Source organism: Aquarana catesbeiana, linkage group LG07, assembly GCF_042186555.1.
Source record: "Aquarana catesbeiana isolate 2022-GZ linkage group LG07, ASM4218655v1, whole genome shotgun sequence".
NCBI classification, from domain to species: Eukaryota; Metazoa; Chordata; class Amphibia; order Anura; family Ranidae; genus Aquarana; species Aquarana catesbeiana.
In genome coordinates, this window is record NC_133330.1 from 34,701,894 (window position 1) to 34,716,461 (window position 14,568).

The 14,568-nt window shown below is 45.1% G+C and overlaps 1 protein-coding gene across 3 annotated transcripts in view; it reads right to left on the reverse strand.

The window, feature by feature from the left end:
* Window positions 1-14,568, reverse strand: part of LOC141102908 (uncharacterized) — a 253,396-nt gene that overhangs the window by 179,486 nt on the left and 59,342 nt on the right. Inside the window, exon 12 of one of the 3 annotated variants that reach the window (XM_073591950.1) lies at window positions 1,793-1,989. The exons of the other annotated variants lie outside the window; for them this stretch is intronic. Coding sequence (XP_073448051.1) covers window positions 1,970-1,989 — 20 coding nt within the window. The 3' untranslated portion in view covers window positions 1,793-1,969. Of the gene's footprint in view, window positions 1-1,792; window positions 1,990-14,568 lie in introns of those variants that run through there. 3 annotated transcript variants of the gene reach the window in all.

The window sequence follows — 14,568 nt, forward strand, 5'->3', positions numbered from 1 at the left end:
ATTAATTTTAAAACACATGTGAGTTTAGCCCTGTCCTATCTTAAAGGAGACATGCTCTGCATGACCTTTCGATACAAAGGTCTACAGCATCTAAGAAGAAGAGAGTGTGCCCACTGGGGAAGGTGGAGGTCACAAACTTTTTGGCACCAGTGTATATATATGGCTTCACATATTGCACAAGGATACGTTTTTGAAACTTTATGTTAACATTTGGTGATTTGTTATTGTGTTTTTGTTTTTAAAATAAGTTGATACACAATTTTACACAATACCCATTTGGTTGATGTATGTATTGATTGATTGATTGATTTTTGAATATTGAATCTCAAAAAATCTGTGGCAGAGAAAATATACTCTATGCTTAGAAAACTCTTCTGTTGAGGTACAGTTAGACTGACTACAGCCCACTGCTGACTACAGAGATCACAACAATGCAAAAGGGAATTTGGCAAAAATACTACAGCCTTACATTTTAATATGCAAAAAAATGATTGGATAACCCCTTGCCGATCGCCGCATGTACATATACGTCGGCAGAATGGCATGGCTGCGCAAATGGGTGTACCTGTACGTCCCTTTGAATTTGCCGCTGTGTGGTCGCATGCAGCCGCAAGCTCCGTGAGTGTGATTGCGGGTCCCGCGGACTCGATGTCCGCAGGGATACCCCCGCGATCGTCTCACGGACCTGAAGAATGGGGAAATGCTAATGTAAACAAGCATTTCCCCGTTCTGCCTAGTGAAAGGACACTGATCACAGCTCCCTCCAAATGAAGCCTGCACCGTCCCCACTGGAGGCCGCATCCAACTTCTCCCATCTTCCTTCTGGGGCTCCGGCTGTGTGAGTGGCCAGAGCCGTGTGACACTACTCCCGTGCATGCGCACAGGAGCGGCCTGTACCGGCACCCGCTCCTGAAGAAAAGCCACAGGCGGCCGTTCCTTTAGCGCGCATGCTCGTATCTCCTAAACGGCGCATGTTTAGGAGATATTTACAGTACCTATAGGTAAGCCTTATTCTAGGCTTACCTATTGGTACAAAGTACAAAGTATATTGGTATTGTATATTGGTACAAAGTATACAGGAGGGTATACAAGCTCTTTAAGGAGGAAAGATGGACAGATGAATTTGGATTGAAAATAGGGACCGTTCCTTCAAATGGGGATCAGTTAGGAGCTCTGTGTTACTGAACTTTGCATTACCTATTTCTGACCTCTGAACTCTATGTTATATATTACTGACCTCTGAACTCTGCACTACTCAGTCTTTACAAAACAAAACAAAAAAAAGAGATGGAAACCAAAGAATAAAGGTACAAATAGTACCACGAGATACTCATCCACTCACTTCAAGTAAGGGTGGGGCTCAGTGGCCAAACTGGCATATGAAAAAGAAACACTATACCAAAAGATGGTGTAGTGCAACACTCTTCACTCTTGACCCCTGTGCTCTGCATGACTTTCTGCGGACCTCTAAGTTATATATTACTCACCCCTGCACAACCCCTAAACTTTGCATGGTAATAAGGCAGATTATTTGCATTTCTGGTGTTGTGTGAAGAAAAATGCTCCTGACATCCGTACAGATTTAACGGCTTCATGACCATCTACAGGGATTCTGGGATGCGTAATAATATGCCATTTAGTCAGGTGATACAGGGAAATTTGATGGGGTACGTGGGGTACCAGGTACGTGACAGTCCCCAACCAAGCCACCTTAAAGAACAGGGGCAATTAGACTATCTCGGTACAATATAAACTACAGTATGTTCAGATATGTAAGCAAATATGTAAAAGATTGATTGATATCAAAGTTTATTAATACAAAATTAATAACACATAATTAATAGTCAAATACAGATTGAAAGCATGGTAACGATCCATGTGTATCATCAAGATAATGATCCCCAAACGGGGAAGTTCACTGTGGGATAGTTGATCACGGATAGCATCTCAACTTTTTTGCGGTCTAATGTCACTTCGTCAGGATGATATCTGTAATTTGATTGACAAGTGATCAATAACAATACACTTGACCAGTGTGATGACAACACTTAGTACAGTAATATCAATAACTAATATATATATATATATATATATATATATGGGAAGAGCAGAGCTGCTTACCCAAAAACACTGGCATGCACAGGACACAAGACGTCACCAGAAGTGTCCCCCGCGGTGACTAGGGGAGACTTACAAATCACTGGACTGGTATCTAAATAGATGGAGTAAGGCAGATGGTATGGGTAAGCTATGTACTTCAGGGGACTGGAAGTGAAGGGATTGGACTGTGATGAGTGTGTTAAGGGAGGGAGAGATTGGTGAGGGAATGTGAATGATTGAGGAAATAAGGGGACATAAGAGGGAAGGAAAAAGGGAAGAGGGAGGGGGAAAGGGGGAAAAAAGAGGGGAAGCAGAAAAAAAGGGGAGAAAGAGAAAAAGGGCAAGGGAAGGGATCAGAAGAATAGGGGAGATGGAAATTAGGGAACAGGCGGATGGGGAAAACGGGGAAAAAATGGGGGGAGGTAAAAGAGGGAAGAGAGGAAAGACAGGACGGGAGGAAGGAAAGGAGAAAGAAGGGAGTGGGGGGTTGGGAGAAGAAGGGGAAAGGGCAGGGGGAAGTGGAGGGTTGGAGAAAAGGGGGAAATTGGGAGAGGAGGGGAGAAAAGGGGGGATTTGAGTAGGTGTTGGGTAGGTGAGGGGTAGTGGGGAGGGGGAAAGGAAAAAAAAAAGAGGGGAAAGGAGGGAGGAAGAAGAAAAGAGAGGGGAGGAAGGTGGGAGGGAAGGGGAGAAGAAATGGGGAAGGGGAAGGGGGGAGAGGGGCAAGAGGGGGGGAAAAGGGGAGGGGAAAGGAAAAATGATTGGAGCCACTGGAGGAGAGGGAAATTGTGAAGGGAAAGTGAAAGGTAAGGACATAGTATATACCTTATATACAGATACAGTACATATGGGTAAATAGGATCCCACTGGGGGTGAGAATACCAATGTTCAGTGGGAATTTGCACCACTCAAGGGGGAGGTAAGAAGAGGGGGTGCGGTAAAGCATGCACAATTCTACCCAATGTAAGTGACCTAAAGGGAGAAAAACAATGGCCACAGATAAATAAACAACCTGACTAACAGCTCCATTAGGAGAGGCTGCGGGGTGGCCGCAAACAGAGGGTATACCAGTAAGGTATGCTTACTGTGAATTTGCTGAAGTGAGCAATTCCCGGGCCCAGCGTCCAGAGCACTATTAAGTAGGCAACAGCCTGCTTTTTGTAATCCCTGACCCAGCAGCGTTTCTCAAGCGCCGGTCGTCGCCAGCGTGTGATGTCACTGGGTCAGAGCTCTCGCAATGCGCACGAACGATGGAATTGCGTGCACTTATGCGCGCTTGTCCTATGGCCTGAGGGTGGAAGCCCATGCTAGGACGTTCACAAGTGGAAAAGGCGGCCCTGAACAACCGAGACTCATCTATCCACCAGGGAGGTCACCTAGCCACCGCATGGAAACAAATGGTGGGATGCCAATATACTAAAGCATGTCACTGGGGGAGCAAGCAGCAAAGCTCTGGGAATACAACAATGTAAACAAAAAATATATACAGCAATTAATGTACAATAAATGTGTAAGACAATACAGTACAGTAAGGCATAATGTAAATACAATCATGTACAGGGATTAAATACCCTTTGATATCAAGGCAACCCTTAATAATTGTAATTGTGTCTGGATGCAGGAAGGAAATGTTAATGGCTGTGCAGCAGTGGGGAACTCTGACATTAGCAACATGTACAGGGGGTAGTGCTACATTTGGGGGCTCATCTTGGGATTTTCTCATGGTACCCTGCATGGCCATTGCCCCTAGCAGCCAGAAATCATCAAGCCAGAGACTGTACTTTGCTGTTTAAAAATCCTCACGGGGATGATGGTGGGAAGCTGAGATTTTGTACTGCTGAACTATGAGTGTCAAGATGGTGTTCAAGTGCCATTGTCCATAGCAACCATGGTGAGGTTGCTGCCAACCAACTATACAGCATATGCAGTTGCCCTAACCGCAGCTGGGACGGCTACTTGTGTTACACCAGAGCCTGCCTTGATCAGTGAGAACTGTGTTGTTTGCTGTTGCCAGTGGCAACCAGGGCAGGCAATTGCGCCTATGGATTACAGATTATACACCTGTCTGATCATGGCTTAGGAAAGTGACTGTGTGCCATAACATTCTGCTGAAATCAGTAAAATGTGCATGGATGTGTCTTTTGAGGATTTTCCACATTTACAAAGCTCCAGAGCAAATGCCCTTGCACATTGCACAGTCTATTTAACTTTAGTAAATCAACCCCTGTGTTTCATGCATTGTGGTAAAAATACAAGTTTCGCCAAAGCACGAGTGAGAATGGGCCCTTAAAGTGGTAGTTAACCGCACCTTAAAATAAATAAAAAAATAAACTTTGCAAGACAATGGTATAATGTGCTAGTATGCATCGCATACTAGCACATTCTGAAATACTTACAGTGGGGACGGAAAGTATTCAGACCCCCTTAGATTTTTCACTCTTTGTTATATTGCAGCCATTTGCTAAAATCATTTAAGTTCGTTTTTTTTCCTTATTAATGTATGAACAGCACCCCATATTGACAGAAAAACACAGAATTGTTGACATTTTGTGCAGATTTATTAAAAAAAGAAAAACTGAAATATCACATGGTTCTAAGTATTCAGACCCTTTGCTGTGACACTCATATATTTAACTCAGGTGCTGCCCATTTCTTCTGATCATCCTTGAGATGGTTCTACAGCTTCATTTGAGTCCAGCTGTGTTTGATTATACTGATTGGACTTGATTAGGAAAGCCACACACCTGTCTATATAAGACCTTACAACTCACAGTGCATGTCAGAGCAAATGAGAATCATGAGGTCAAAAGGAACTGCCTGAAGAACTCAGAGACAGAATTGTGGCAAGGCACAGATCTGGCCAAGGTTACAAAAAAAATCTGCTGCACTTAAGGTTCCCAAGAGCACAGTGGCCTCCATAATCCTTAAATGGAAGATGTTTGGGATGACCGGATCCCTTCCTAGAGCTGGCCGTCTAGCCAAACTGAGCTATCGGGGGAGAAGAGCCTTGGTGAGAGAGGTAAAGAAGAACCCAAAGATCACTGTGGCTGAGCTCCAGAGATGCAGTTGGGAGATGGGAGAAAGCTGTAGAAAGTCAACCATCACTGCAGCCCTCCACGAGTCGGGGCTTTATGGCAGAGTGGCCCGACAGAAGCCTCTCCTCAGTGCAAGACACATGAAAGCCCGCATGGAGTTTGCTAAAAAAAAACCTGAAGGACTCCAAGATGGTGAGAAATAAGATTCTTTGGTCTGATGAGACCAAGATAGAACTTTTTGGCCTTAATTCTAAGCGGTATGTGTGGAGAAAACCAGGCACTGCTCATCACCTGTCCAATACAGTCCAACACTAAAGCATGGTGGTGCAGGCATCATTCTGTGGGGGGTGTTTTTCAGCTGCAGGAACAGAACGACTGGTTTCAATCGAGAGAAAGATGAATGTGGCCAAGTACAGGGATATCCTAGACGAAAACCTTCTCCAGAGTGCTCAGGACCTCAGACTGGGCCGAAGGTTTACCTTCCAACAAGACAATGACCCTAAGCACACAGCTAAAATAACGAAGGAGTGGCTTCACAACAACTCCGTGACTGTTCTTGAATGGCCCAGCCAGAGCCCTGACTTAAACCCAATTGAGCATCTCCGGAGAGACCTAAAAATGGCTGTCCACCAATGTTTACCATCCAACCTGACAGAACTGGAGAGGATCTGCAAAGAGGAATGGCAGAGGATCCCCAAATCCAGGTGTGAAAAACTTGTTGAATCTTTCCCAAAAAGACTCATGGCTGTATTAGATCAAAAGGGTTCTTCTACTATATACTGAGAAAAGGGTCTGAATACTTGTGATATTTCAGTTTTTCTTTTTTAATAAATCTGCAAAAATGTCAACAATTCTGTGTTTTTCTGTTAATTTGGGGTGCTGTGTGTACATTAATGAGGAAAAAAAATGAACTTAAATGATTTTAGCAAATGGCTGCAATATAACAAAGAGTGAAAAATTTAAGGGGGTCTGAATACTTTCCGTCCCCACTGTACCTTAGAACAAAGTCCTCCAGTGGCATGCTGCCATCGCTGACAAAGCTTCCATGTTCATTGGTCTCCCTTCTGGGTTACATAGTTACATAGTAGGTGAGGTTGAAAAAAGACACAAGTCCATCAAGTCCAATCTATGTGTCTGATTATACTGTATGTCAGTATTACATTGTATATCCCTGTATGTTGCAGTCGTTCAGGTGCTTATCTAATAGTTTTTTTAAACTATTGATGCTCCCCGCTGATACCACCGCCTGTGGAAGGGAATTCCACATCCTTGCCGCTCTTACAGTAAAGAACCCTCAACGCAGTTTAAGGTTAAACCTTTTTTCTTCTAATTTTAATGAGTGGCCACTTGTCTTATTAAACTCCCTTCCGCAAAAAACTTTTATCCCAATTGTGGGGTCACAGTATGGTATTTATAAATTGAAATCATATCCCCTCTCAAGTGTCTCTTCTCCAGAGAGAATAAGTTCAGTGCCCGCAACCTTTCTTCATAGCCAATATCCTCCAGACCCTTTATTAGCTTTATTGCCCTTCTCTTTACTCGCTCCATTTCCAGCACATCCTTCCTGAGGACTGGTGCCCAGAACTGGACAGCATACTCCAGGTGCGGCCAGACCAGAGTCTTGTAGAGTGGGAGAATTATCGCTTTATCCCTGGAGTTAATCCCCTTTTTAATGCATGCAAAATATTTTGTTTGCTTTGTTAGCAGCGGCTTGGCATTGCATGCCATTGCTAAGCCTATTATCTACAGGACCCCCAGGTCCTTTTCCATCCTAGAGTCCCCCAGAGGTTCACCCCTAGTGAGTAGATTGCATTCATATTTTTGCCACCCAAATGCATTATTTTACATGTTTCTACATTAAACCTCATTTGCCATGTAGTTGCCCACTCCTTTAATTTGTTCAGATCTTCTTGCAAGGTTTTCACATCCTGCAGAGAAATGATTGCCCTGTTTAGCTTAGTTTCATCTGCAAATACAGAGATTGAAACGATCCTCCAGGTCGTTTATGAACAGGATTGGTCCCAGCACAGAACCCTGGGGGACCCCACTTCCCACCCCTGACCATTCAGAGTGTTCCCCATTTATCACCACCCTTCGAACTCACCCTTGTAGCCAGTTTTCAATCCATGTACTCACCCTATGGTCCATGCCTACAGACCTTACTTTGTACAGTAAACGTTTATGGGGAATTGTGTCAAATGCTTTTGCAAAATCCAGATACACCACGTTTACAGGCCTTCCTTTATCTAGATGGCAGCTCACCTCCTCATAGAATGTTAATAGATTGGTTTGGCAAGAATGATTCTTCATGAATCCATACTGATTACTGCTAATGATACCGTTTTCTTTACTAAAATCTTGTATATAGTCTCTTATCATCCCCTGAGACATTGGCTTTTCTCTAATCAGCTGGTACCATTCCAGTCAGTAGACTGTCAGTAAAAATTAGGAACAATGGTCTGGCAATTACTTGACTGAGTTCCTTAAGTACCCTCGGGTGCAAGCCATCTGGTCCTGGTGATTCATTAATGTTAAGTTTCCCAAGTCTATTTCTAATTCTGTCCTCTGTTAGCCATGAGGGTGCTTCCTGTGATGTGTCATGAGGACAAACACTGCAGTTTTGGTTACTAAAGCCCCCCGATTCCCTCATGAAGACTGAGGAGAAGAATAAATTCAATACCTTCGCCATCTCCCCCATCCTTTGTAACCAGATGTCCTTCCTCATTCTTTATGGGGCAAATATGATTTGTCCTCCCTTTTTTACTGTTTATATACTTAAAGAATTTCTTGGGATTTTTTTGCGCTCCTCCACTATGTGTCTTTCATGTTCTATCTTAGCCGCCCTAATTGCACCCTTACATATCTTGCTGCATTCTTTGTAAAGTCTAAATGCTGATGATGATCCCTCAGCCTTGTATTTTTTGAAGGCCTTCTCCTTTGCTTTTAAATGCATTTTTTCATTGGAGTTAAGCCATCCAGGACTTTTGTTTGGTCTTTTAAATTTATTTAATTGGATGCACTGGCTAATTCCCTTATTTAATATGCTCTTAAAGCAAACCCATCTCTCCTCCGTGTTCTTTGTTTCTAAGATTTTATCCCAATTTATATCTTCTAGCAACTGTCCTCTTATTGGATGTTCCGAGATTGCAAATAGGACTTGTTACTATACTTACCTCGGGTTTATGTGCTTTAGTCAACTTACCATTAATGCTCTCAAATACTACCCTCTGGAATATGTTCATTGCTGACTATCTCTACCTCTGGACCCTCCCCCCGTCACCTAGTTTAAAAACTCCTCCGGGGAGGGCGTGTCCAAGATGGCGACCGGAGCGGACGTGCAGTGAGATAGCTCCGCTCGCCTCCCGGATTAAAGTCCTGTTTCCCTGCAGACTGCTGGCTCTGAACGCCCTTGAAAAGCTGCAATCCACAGCGGAGGAAGGTAGGACACAGGGGAAGGGACTAATTTTCACCCCACGAACCCCACAGCGGTCCCCTGGGTCCAGCTGCAGCTTTGCCTGTCTGTAGGCCGGAACTCCTACTACACTAAAGTCCACTGTCTATACGCGGCCCTCACAAGCTGCAATTAGGGGTGGAGGGAGGTATGACCAAGGGGAAGGGACCTGTATCAGCCCGCAGGTCCCAAAAAGGTGCCCCGAGTACCCCCGCACGGACCCCACGCCCCGCTAAAGGCCACAAGATGGCGGAGCAGCCTGAAGACATGGAGCAGGCCTCTCCAGAAAGAGAACAGGGACAATCTAATTTCGAGGCCCTTATGCAGACAATTACCAACTGCCAGTCAACCCTCACAGGGAAAATCGAGCAAATACAGCTAGATATCAGTCTCATACGGCGAGACATGGACACATTTAGAACCCGCCTTACTGAGGCTGAACGCCGCGTGGGAGACACGGAAGATGTGCTGCAAGACCATACAGTCTCGCTCCGCACGCTGCAGACAAAAATTAAATCCCTTGAAACCCGTGCAGAGGATGCCGAAAATAGAAATAGGAGGAACAACCTCCGTATAGTGGGTCTCCCGGAGGGGGCTGAGGGTGCTGATCCCACGTCGTTCACGGAAAACCTCCTGCGTGAATTGCTACCTCAAGCGGCATTTTCAAATGTCTTTGTGGTGGAGAGGGCACATAGAATGCCTGCTGCCCGGGGGCCCCCGGGAGCTCCTCCGCGCACATTCATCCTGAAACTATTGAACTTTAGGGACCGAGACCTTGTCCTCCGTGAATCAAGGAAGGTTGAACAGCTGAGATATGAGGGGGCTAAATTAATGATCTTCCCGGATTTTTCAGTTGATGCCCAAAAGCAACGGCGTTCATTTGATCAGGTGAAACTAAACCTACGCAACAAGAAAATAAAATATAGTATGCTGTTCCCGGCGAGGTTGCGGGTCCAGGATGGTGAGAGGGTGCGTTTCTTTACTTCCCCAGAAGAAGCGTCGCAATGGCTGGAAACCATTCAGAGACACTGATGAGCTGCTTCAGGTATAAAATTAAGCACGTGCGGCCAGAGAAGATATGAGACAGAGCATCTCTAATGCTCGTTTTCTGCAAGGAAATCCCTCTGATTATATGTACCTAAAGGTTTAAAGAAGAAAACAGGTTCAAGTTATGTGCCCCCGGAGGACTGTGTTTATGTCCCCGGGTGAAGTTGATTCTTTTATTCTGCAGGGAACGTTTATCCTTCATCTGCAAGGGGAGACTTACTGTGTGTACTGTAACGCTCGGACCCCTTCTTGTTCATCTCCCCAATTGGCAATTGCCATGAAGGTTTTTGGGAATGAAGCACGCCGAAGTTTGGGGGGTGGTGCGGGGTGGGGGAGGGCGGGATGGATGGGTAGCACAAGTTTTTGCTCCAAGTTGGGACTTTTGATATTTTTTCCTTTTTTTTTCTTTTTTTGTTGCTACATATGCTTAACATGCTGTGCTGATGTATATTGTATTGAAGAACAGGGCTGTTTCGATCTCTGTCCACCAGATGGCATGAGAGGTCTACTATCTGATTCTCAGGGTAATGGATGTAAGCTATTTTTGCTCTTTTTTCTCCTGCTCAAATTTAAAATGGCCCCGAGAGGGGGTGGTTGCCAGCCTGGTCTTCTATTTTTAACAGCGAATCAATGCCACCACTGACACTGATGTCGTGGAATGTTAGAGGGTTGAATTCCAAAATTAAGAGATCTCTGGTTTTTAATTTCCTGAAAAAATACAACCCGCATATATGTGTGTTTCAGCAGACTCACCTGGTGGGGAGCAGGACGCTGGCATTACGGAGACCGTGGGTCGGTGCATATTATCACTCGACCTATTCCTCGTACTCCCGGGGTGTCAGTGTCTTGGTCCACAAGTCGGTGGGGTTTACACTATTGGATCTTCATTTGGATCCAGATGGAAGATATGTGGCCATACATGCAATGTGCGACAGGATAGAATTACTCATAGTAGGTATATACATCCCCCCCCCCCCAGCCACGATGGAGATCCTTAAGAAAATTACCCCAATAATAGCTCAGTACCCTTCGGCTGGGGTACTTATGGCCGGAGATTTTAACATGACCCCAAACCCAGACCTGGATAGATTGGGTGTGGGACCATCAGGGGTGACCCCCTTGTCACAGTGGGCTGACAATTATGGATTTACAGATATCTGGAGATTGAGGCATCCGGGGTAGAGACAGTACACATGTCACTCTGTGACGCATGCATCTTTCTCTAGAATCGATCTGAAGTACTCCTCTGACTCTCTGCTCCCCAGAATACTTGAGGTGGATATTCTCCCGCGGGGTATTTCAGACCACGCTCCCCTCCTATTAAAAATGCAAACAGACTCCCCTATGGGAAATGCCCTTTGGCGACTCTCGGGGCTCTGGATTGCGGATGAGAGGGTGGTCCCCCTGGTGGAGGGCGAGTTGGGGGTCTATTGGACGCTCAATGAGGGCACGGTTTCTCCACCTACGCTTTGGGATGCCTTTAAGGCGTACACTAGGGGACAATACAAAATGGCAATTGGGAGGGTTAGGAAGGATACACGGTTGGCGTTAGAGGAAGCTGAGAGAAAGGTACTCCTTTTGGAAAACGAGTACGTGCACACTAGAGACGTATTAATATATGATGCTATGCAGTCTTTACATAGAGAAATCTCTCTTTTGCGGATTGAGACCACTAAGAAACAGCTGCTGGCTCAGTCGCAAAGGATTTTCGAGCAGGGAGAGAAGACAGGTAGAATGTTAGCTTGGCTGGCCAAGGAACGTTCCTCTTCCCTACACATAGCCCATATCAAAGATGAAAAGGGTGCGATCCACTCTGACCCCAAGGCCATAAATGGGCAATTTACGCAATACTATCAACAGCTATATACCTCTAAGGCCACCTCTACTGAGGAAGATATGTGTGAATTCTTAGATCAGATTGATTTCCCCCAATTAACTACAGAGGCCAGAAACACATTAGAAGAACCAATTACTCTTAAAGAGGTCCAGACAGCAGTGGCATCTCTTCAGTCAGCAAAAACTCCAGGCCCTGACGGCCTGCCTGCAGAATTTTATAAGATAAACAATGAACTTCTCCTCCCTATATTTCACAGACTGCTCCTCACAATGCTAAAAGAAGGTTCCCTCCCTCCCTCAATGTCAGAGGCTGTAATTGTAGTTATAGCTAAACCAAACAAAGATCCCACGTCGTGTTCATCGTATCGTCCCATCTCACTTTTAAATGTAGATGCCAAAATAACTACCAAAATCCTAGCAAATAGACTTAATTCGGTCATCCTATCTATTATAAATGGCGACCAGACGGGCTTTATGCCAGGTAAAGGCACGGAAATAAATTTACGTAGTTTGTACACTAATATTTCCCACGCAGAGAGGTCCCAATCCTTGGGTGTGGTGGCCTCTCTGGACGCCGAGAAGGCCTTTGACTCGGTAGAGTGGAGGTTCTTGTGGCAAGTATTGCAACGCTTCAATTTTGGCCCCCGGTTCATCTCATGGATAAAACTACTTTATACGAATCCCACAGCAAGAGTCCAAACGAATGGATTGCTTTCTCCTCCATTTTCTTTGGAGAGAGGGACCAGACAGGGGTGTCCGTTGTCCCCGGGTCTGTTCGCTCTAGCCATTGAGCCTCTGGCTATTCTGCTTAGAATGTCCCCGGAGGTTGGGGGAATAAAGGTTGGTCCGCTGAATGAGAGGCTTTCATTGTATGCTGATGATGCATTGCTGTACCTTCCGGATGCGTCAACATCGCTGTCAGCAGCCCTCAAAATTATTAATCAATATGGATCCTTCTCAGGCATCCGGATCAACTGGGCTAAATCCATTATATTCTCATTGTCTCCGACATTGCCTGATGTGGACCCTTCAAACCCTCTAGTTTTGGTCTCTAAGTTTAAATACCTGGGGATTGAGATTCAGAGAGAGCCACACATGTACTTGATAGACAATGTATACCCAATCTTACACCAACTTACTACCCGCTGTCAGGCCTGGAAATCCCTCCCCTTATCACCAGTAGGTAGGGTTAATCTTTTAAAAATGACGTTCCTCCCCAAATTCTTATACGTATTCCGCAACACCCCAGTCCCTATCCCCAAATCCTTCTTTGACAAACTGGACCAGATTGTTGGCTCATTCGTGTGGGGGGGGCTCTCCCCCCAGAGTAGCACGAACCACCCTTCAACTCCCTTTATCGCTGGGAGGCCTGGCGCTCCCATGCTTTAGAAAATACTATTGGGCTGCAGTAGCAGTTACTGTCCGTTGGTGGTTCTCCCAACCGAAATCTAACCCCTCACTTAATCTTGAGGCAGCAATACTGGGTTCATACTCAGCTTTGAGTAATCTGGTCTTTAGAGGGGCCAAGGCACATAAGGATATGACAACTCCGATGCGAACGACAGTTGGGGTATGGGAACAGATGTCAAAGAAGATTGCAGGACCCAACACTATCTCTCCTTACACACCGCTGTGGGGCAACCCTAAATTAAAACATCTCCAAACAGTCCCAGATCCAGCCCTGTGGGCAAGATATGGAATTAAAATAATGCAACAAGTGTGGTCTGGGGATGGAGTTCTCCCGTATGACACTCTAAAAAATGACTTCCAGCTTCCCTCCAAAATGCTCTTTCGCTATCTGCAATTGCGGCATGCGATACAGGCCCAGTACCCAGGCGGGGTTGCTTTGCAGTCACACGGGGTAGAGAAGCTTCTCATTTCTAAACACTTAGATCGAATTTTATCCTCCCTATACAATCAAATTCTGACCGAGGAGCAGACTGGAGAAATGGGACTGTACGACAAATGGAGGAGGGACGTTCCAGAACTGGCTCCAGATGATTGGGAGGAAGGTCTGCAGCAATATATCCCCCTTATGATATCGGCAAGGGATAGATTTATTCAACTCAAATTTATCCATAGAGTGTATTACACGCCACAGAGATTAGCCAGAATATACCCGACACAAACGGACAGATGCCCGAAATGTACGAGGGAGCTGGGTACCTTTATCCATGTAGTCTGGGAATGCCCGCTTATACAAAAATTCTGGACAGAGGTAGTTGAAGTGATTAATACAGTAGGTAATCTAAATATACAAAGAAGTCCGATTATTCTATTACTCGGGGTGTGTGACAATATTATACCTAGTGTGCACAAAAGACTGTTTGTATTCTACGCCTCATTCTATGCCAGGAAGGCTATTCTCCTCAGGTGGAAACAACCCGACCCCCCCACGGTAACCCAATGGAAGGATATGATAAATTCCATTCTACCGCTTTATAAAATCACGTATATCAACCGTAAATGCCCCAAAAAGTTCTCCAAGATTTGGGGAGCCTGGACCAAACAGTAGCAATGCCCATTAGTGATCCGTCAAACACAGGTTGTTCGTCTCTCTGGTGCCCTCCCCCCCCCCCCTCCCGCCTTTGGCCTCTCCCCCCCCCCCTCTCCTCCTGACCCCTCCTCTTTCCGCTTCCCTTTCTTTTTCTCCTTTTCCCTCTCCCCCCCCTCCCTCCCCCATCGGAAGACCTGTCAGAATTTAATGAGGGAATACCCTGGCAATTAGATAACATAAAGACTGCCTGAAGAAGTTTACAATGATGTAGAGGTAAACATGGATAATTCTGTATGATTGATGGTGCACAAATCCTTCCCTCCGGATAGGAGGGTATACAAAGCAATGATAGCAAAGTAAGCATTATAAAATGATTTCAGATTGTATGAGTAGGAAATATGCAATTATTTTAATGTATATATCTGGAAAAATGTAGCAACATTATGTTCTTTGTAAATATGTTTGTATGTTGAATCATCTCCGATAGGAGACAAATAAAAACTTTTCTGTTAAAAACTCCTCCAACTTTTCGGCCATCTTCACTTCCAGCAGATCTGTACCCTCCTCATTTAGGTGCAGTCTGTCCTTTCTATAGAACTGGTGAC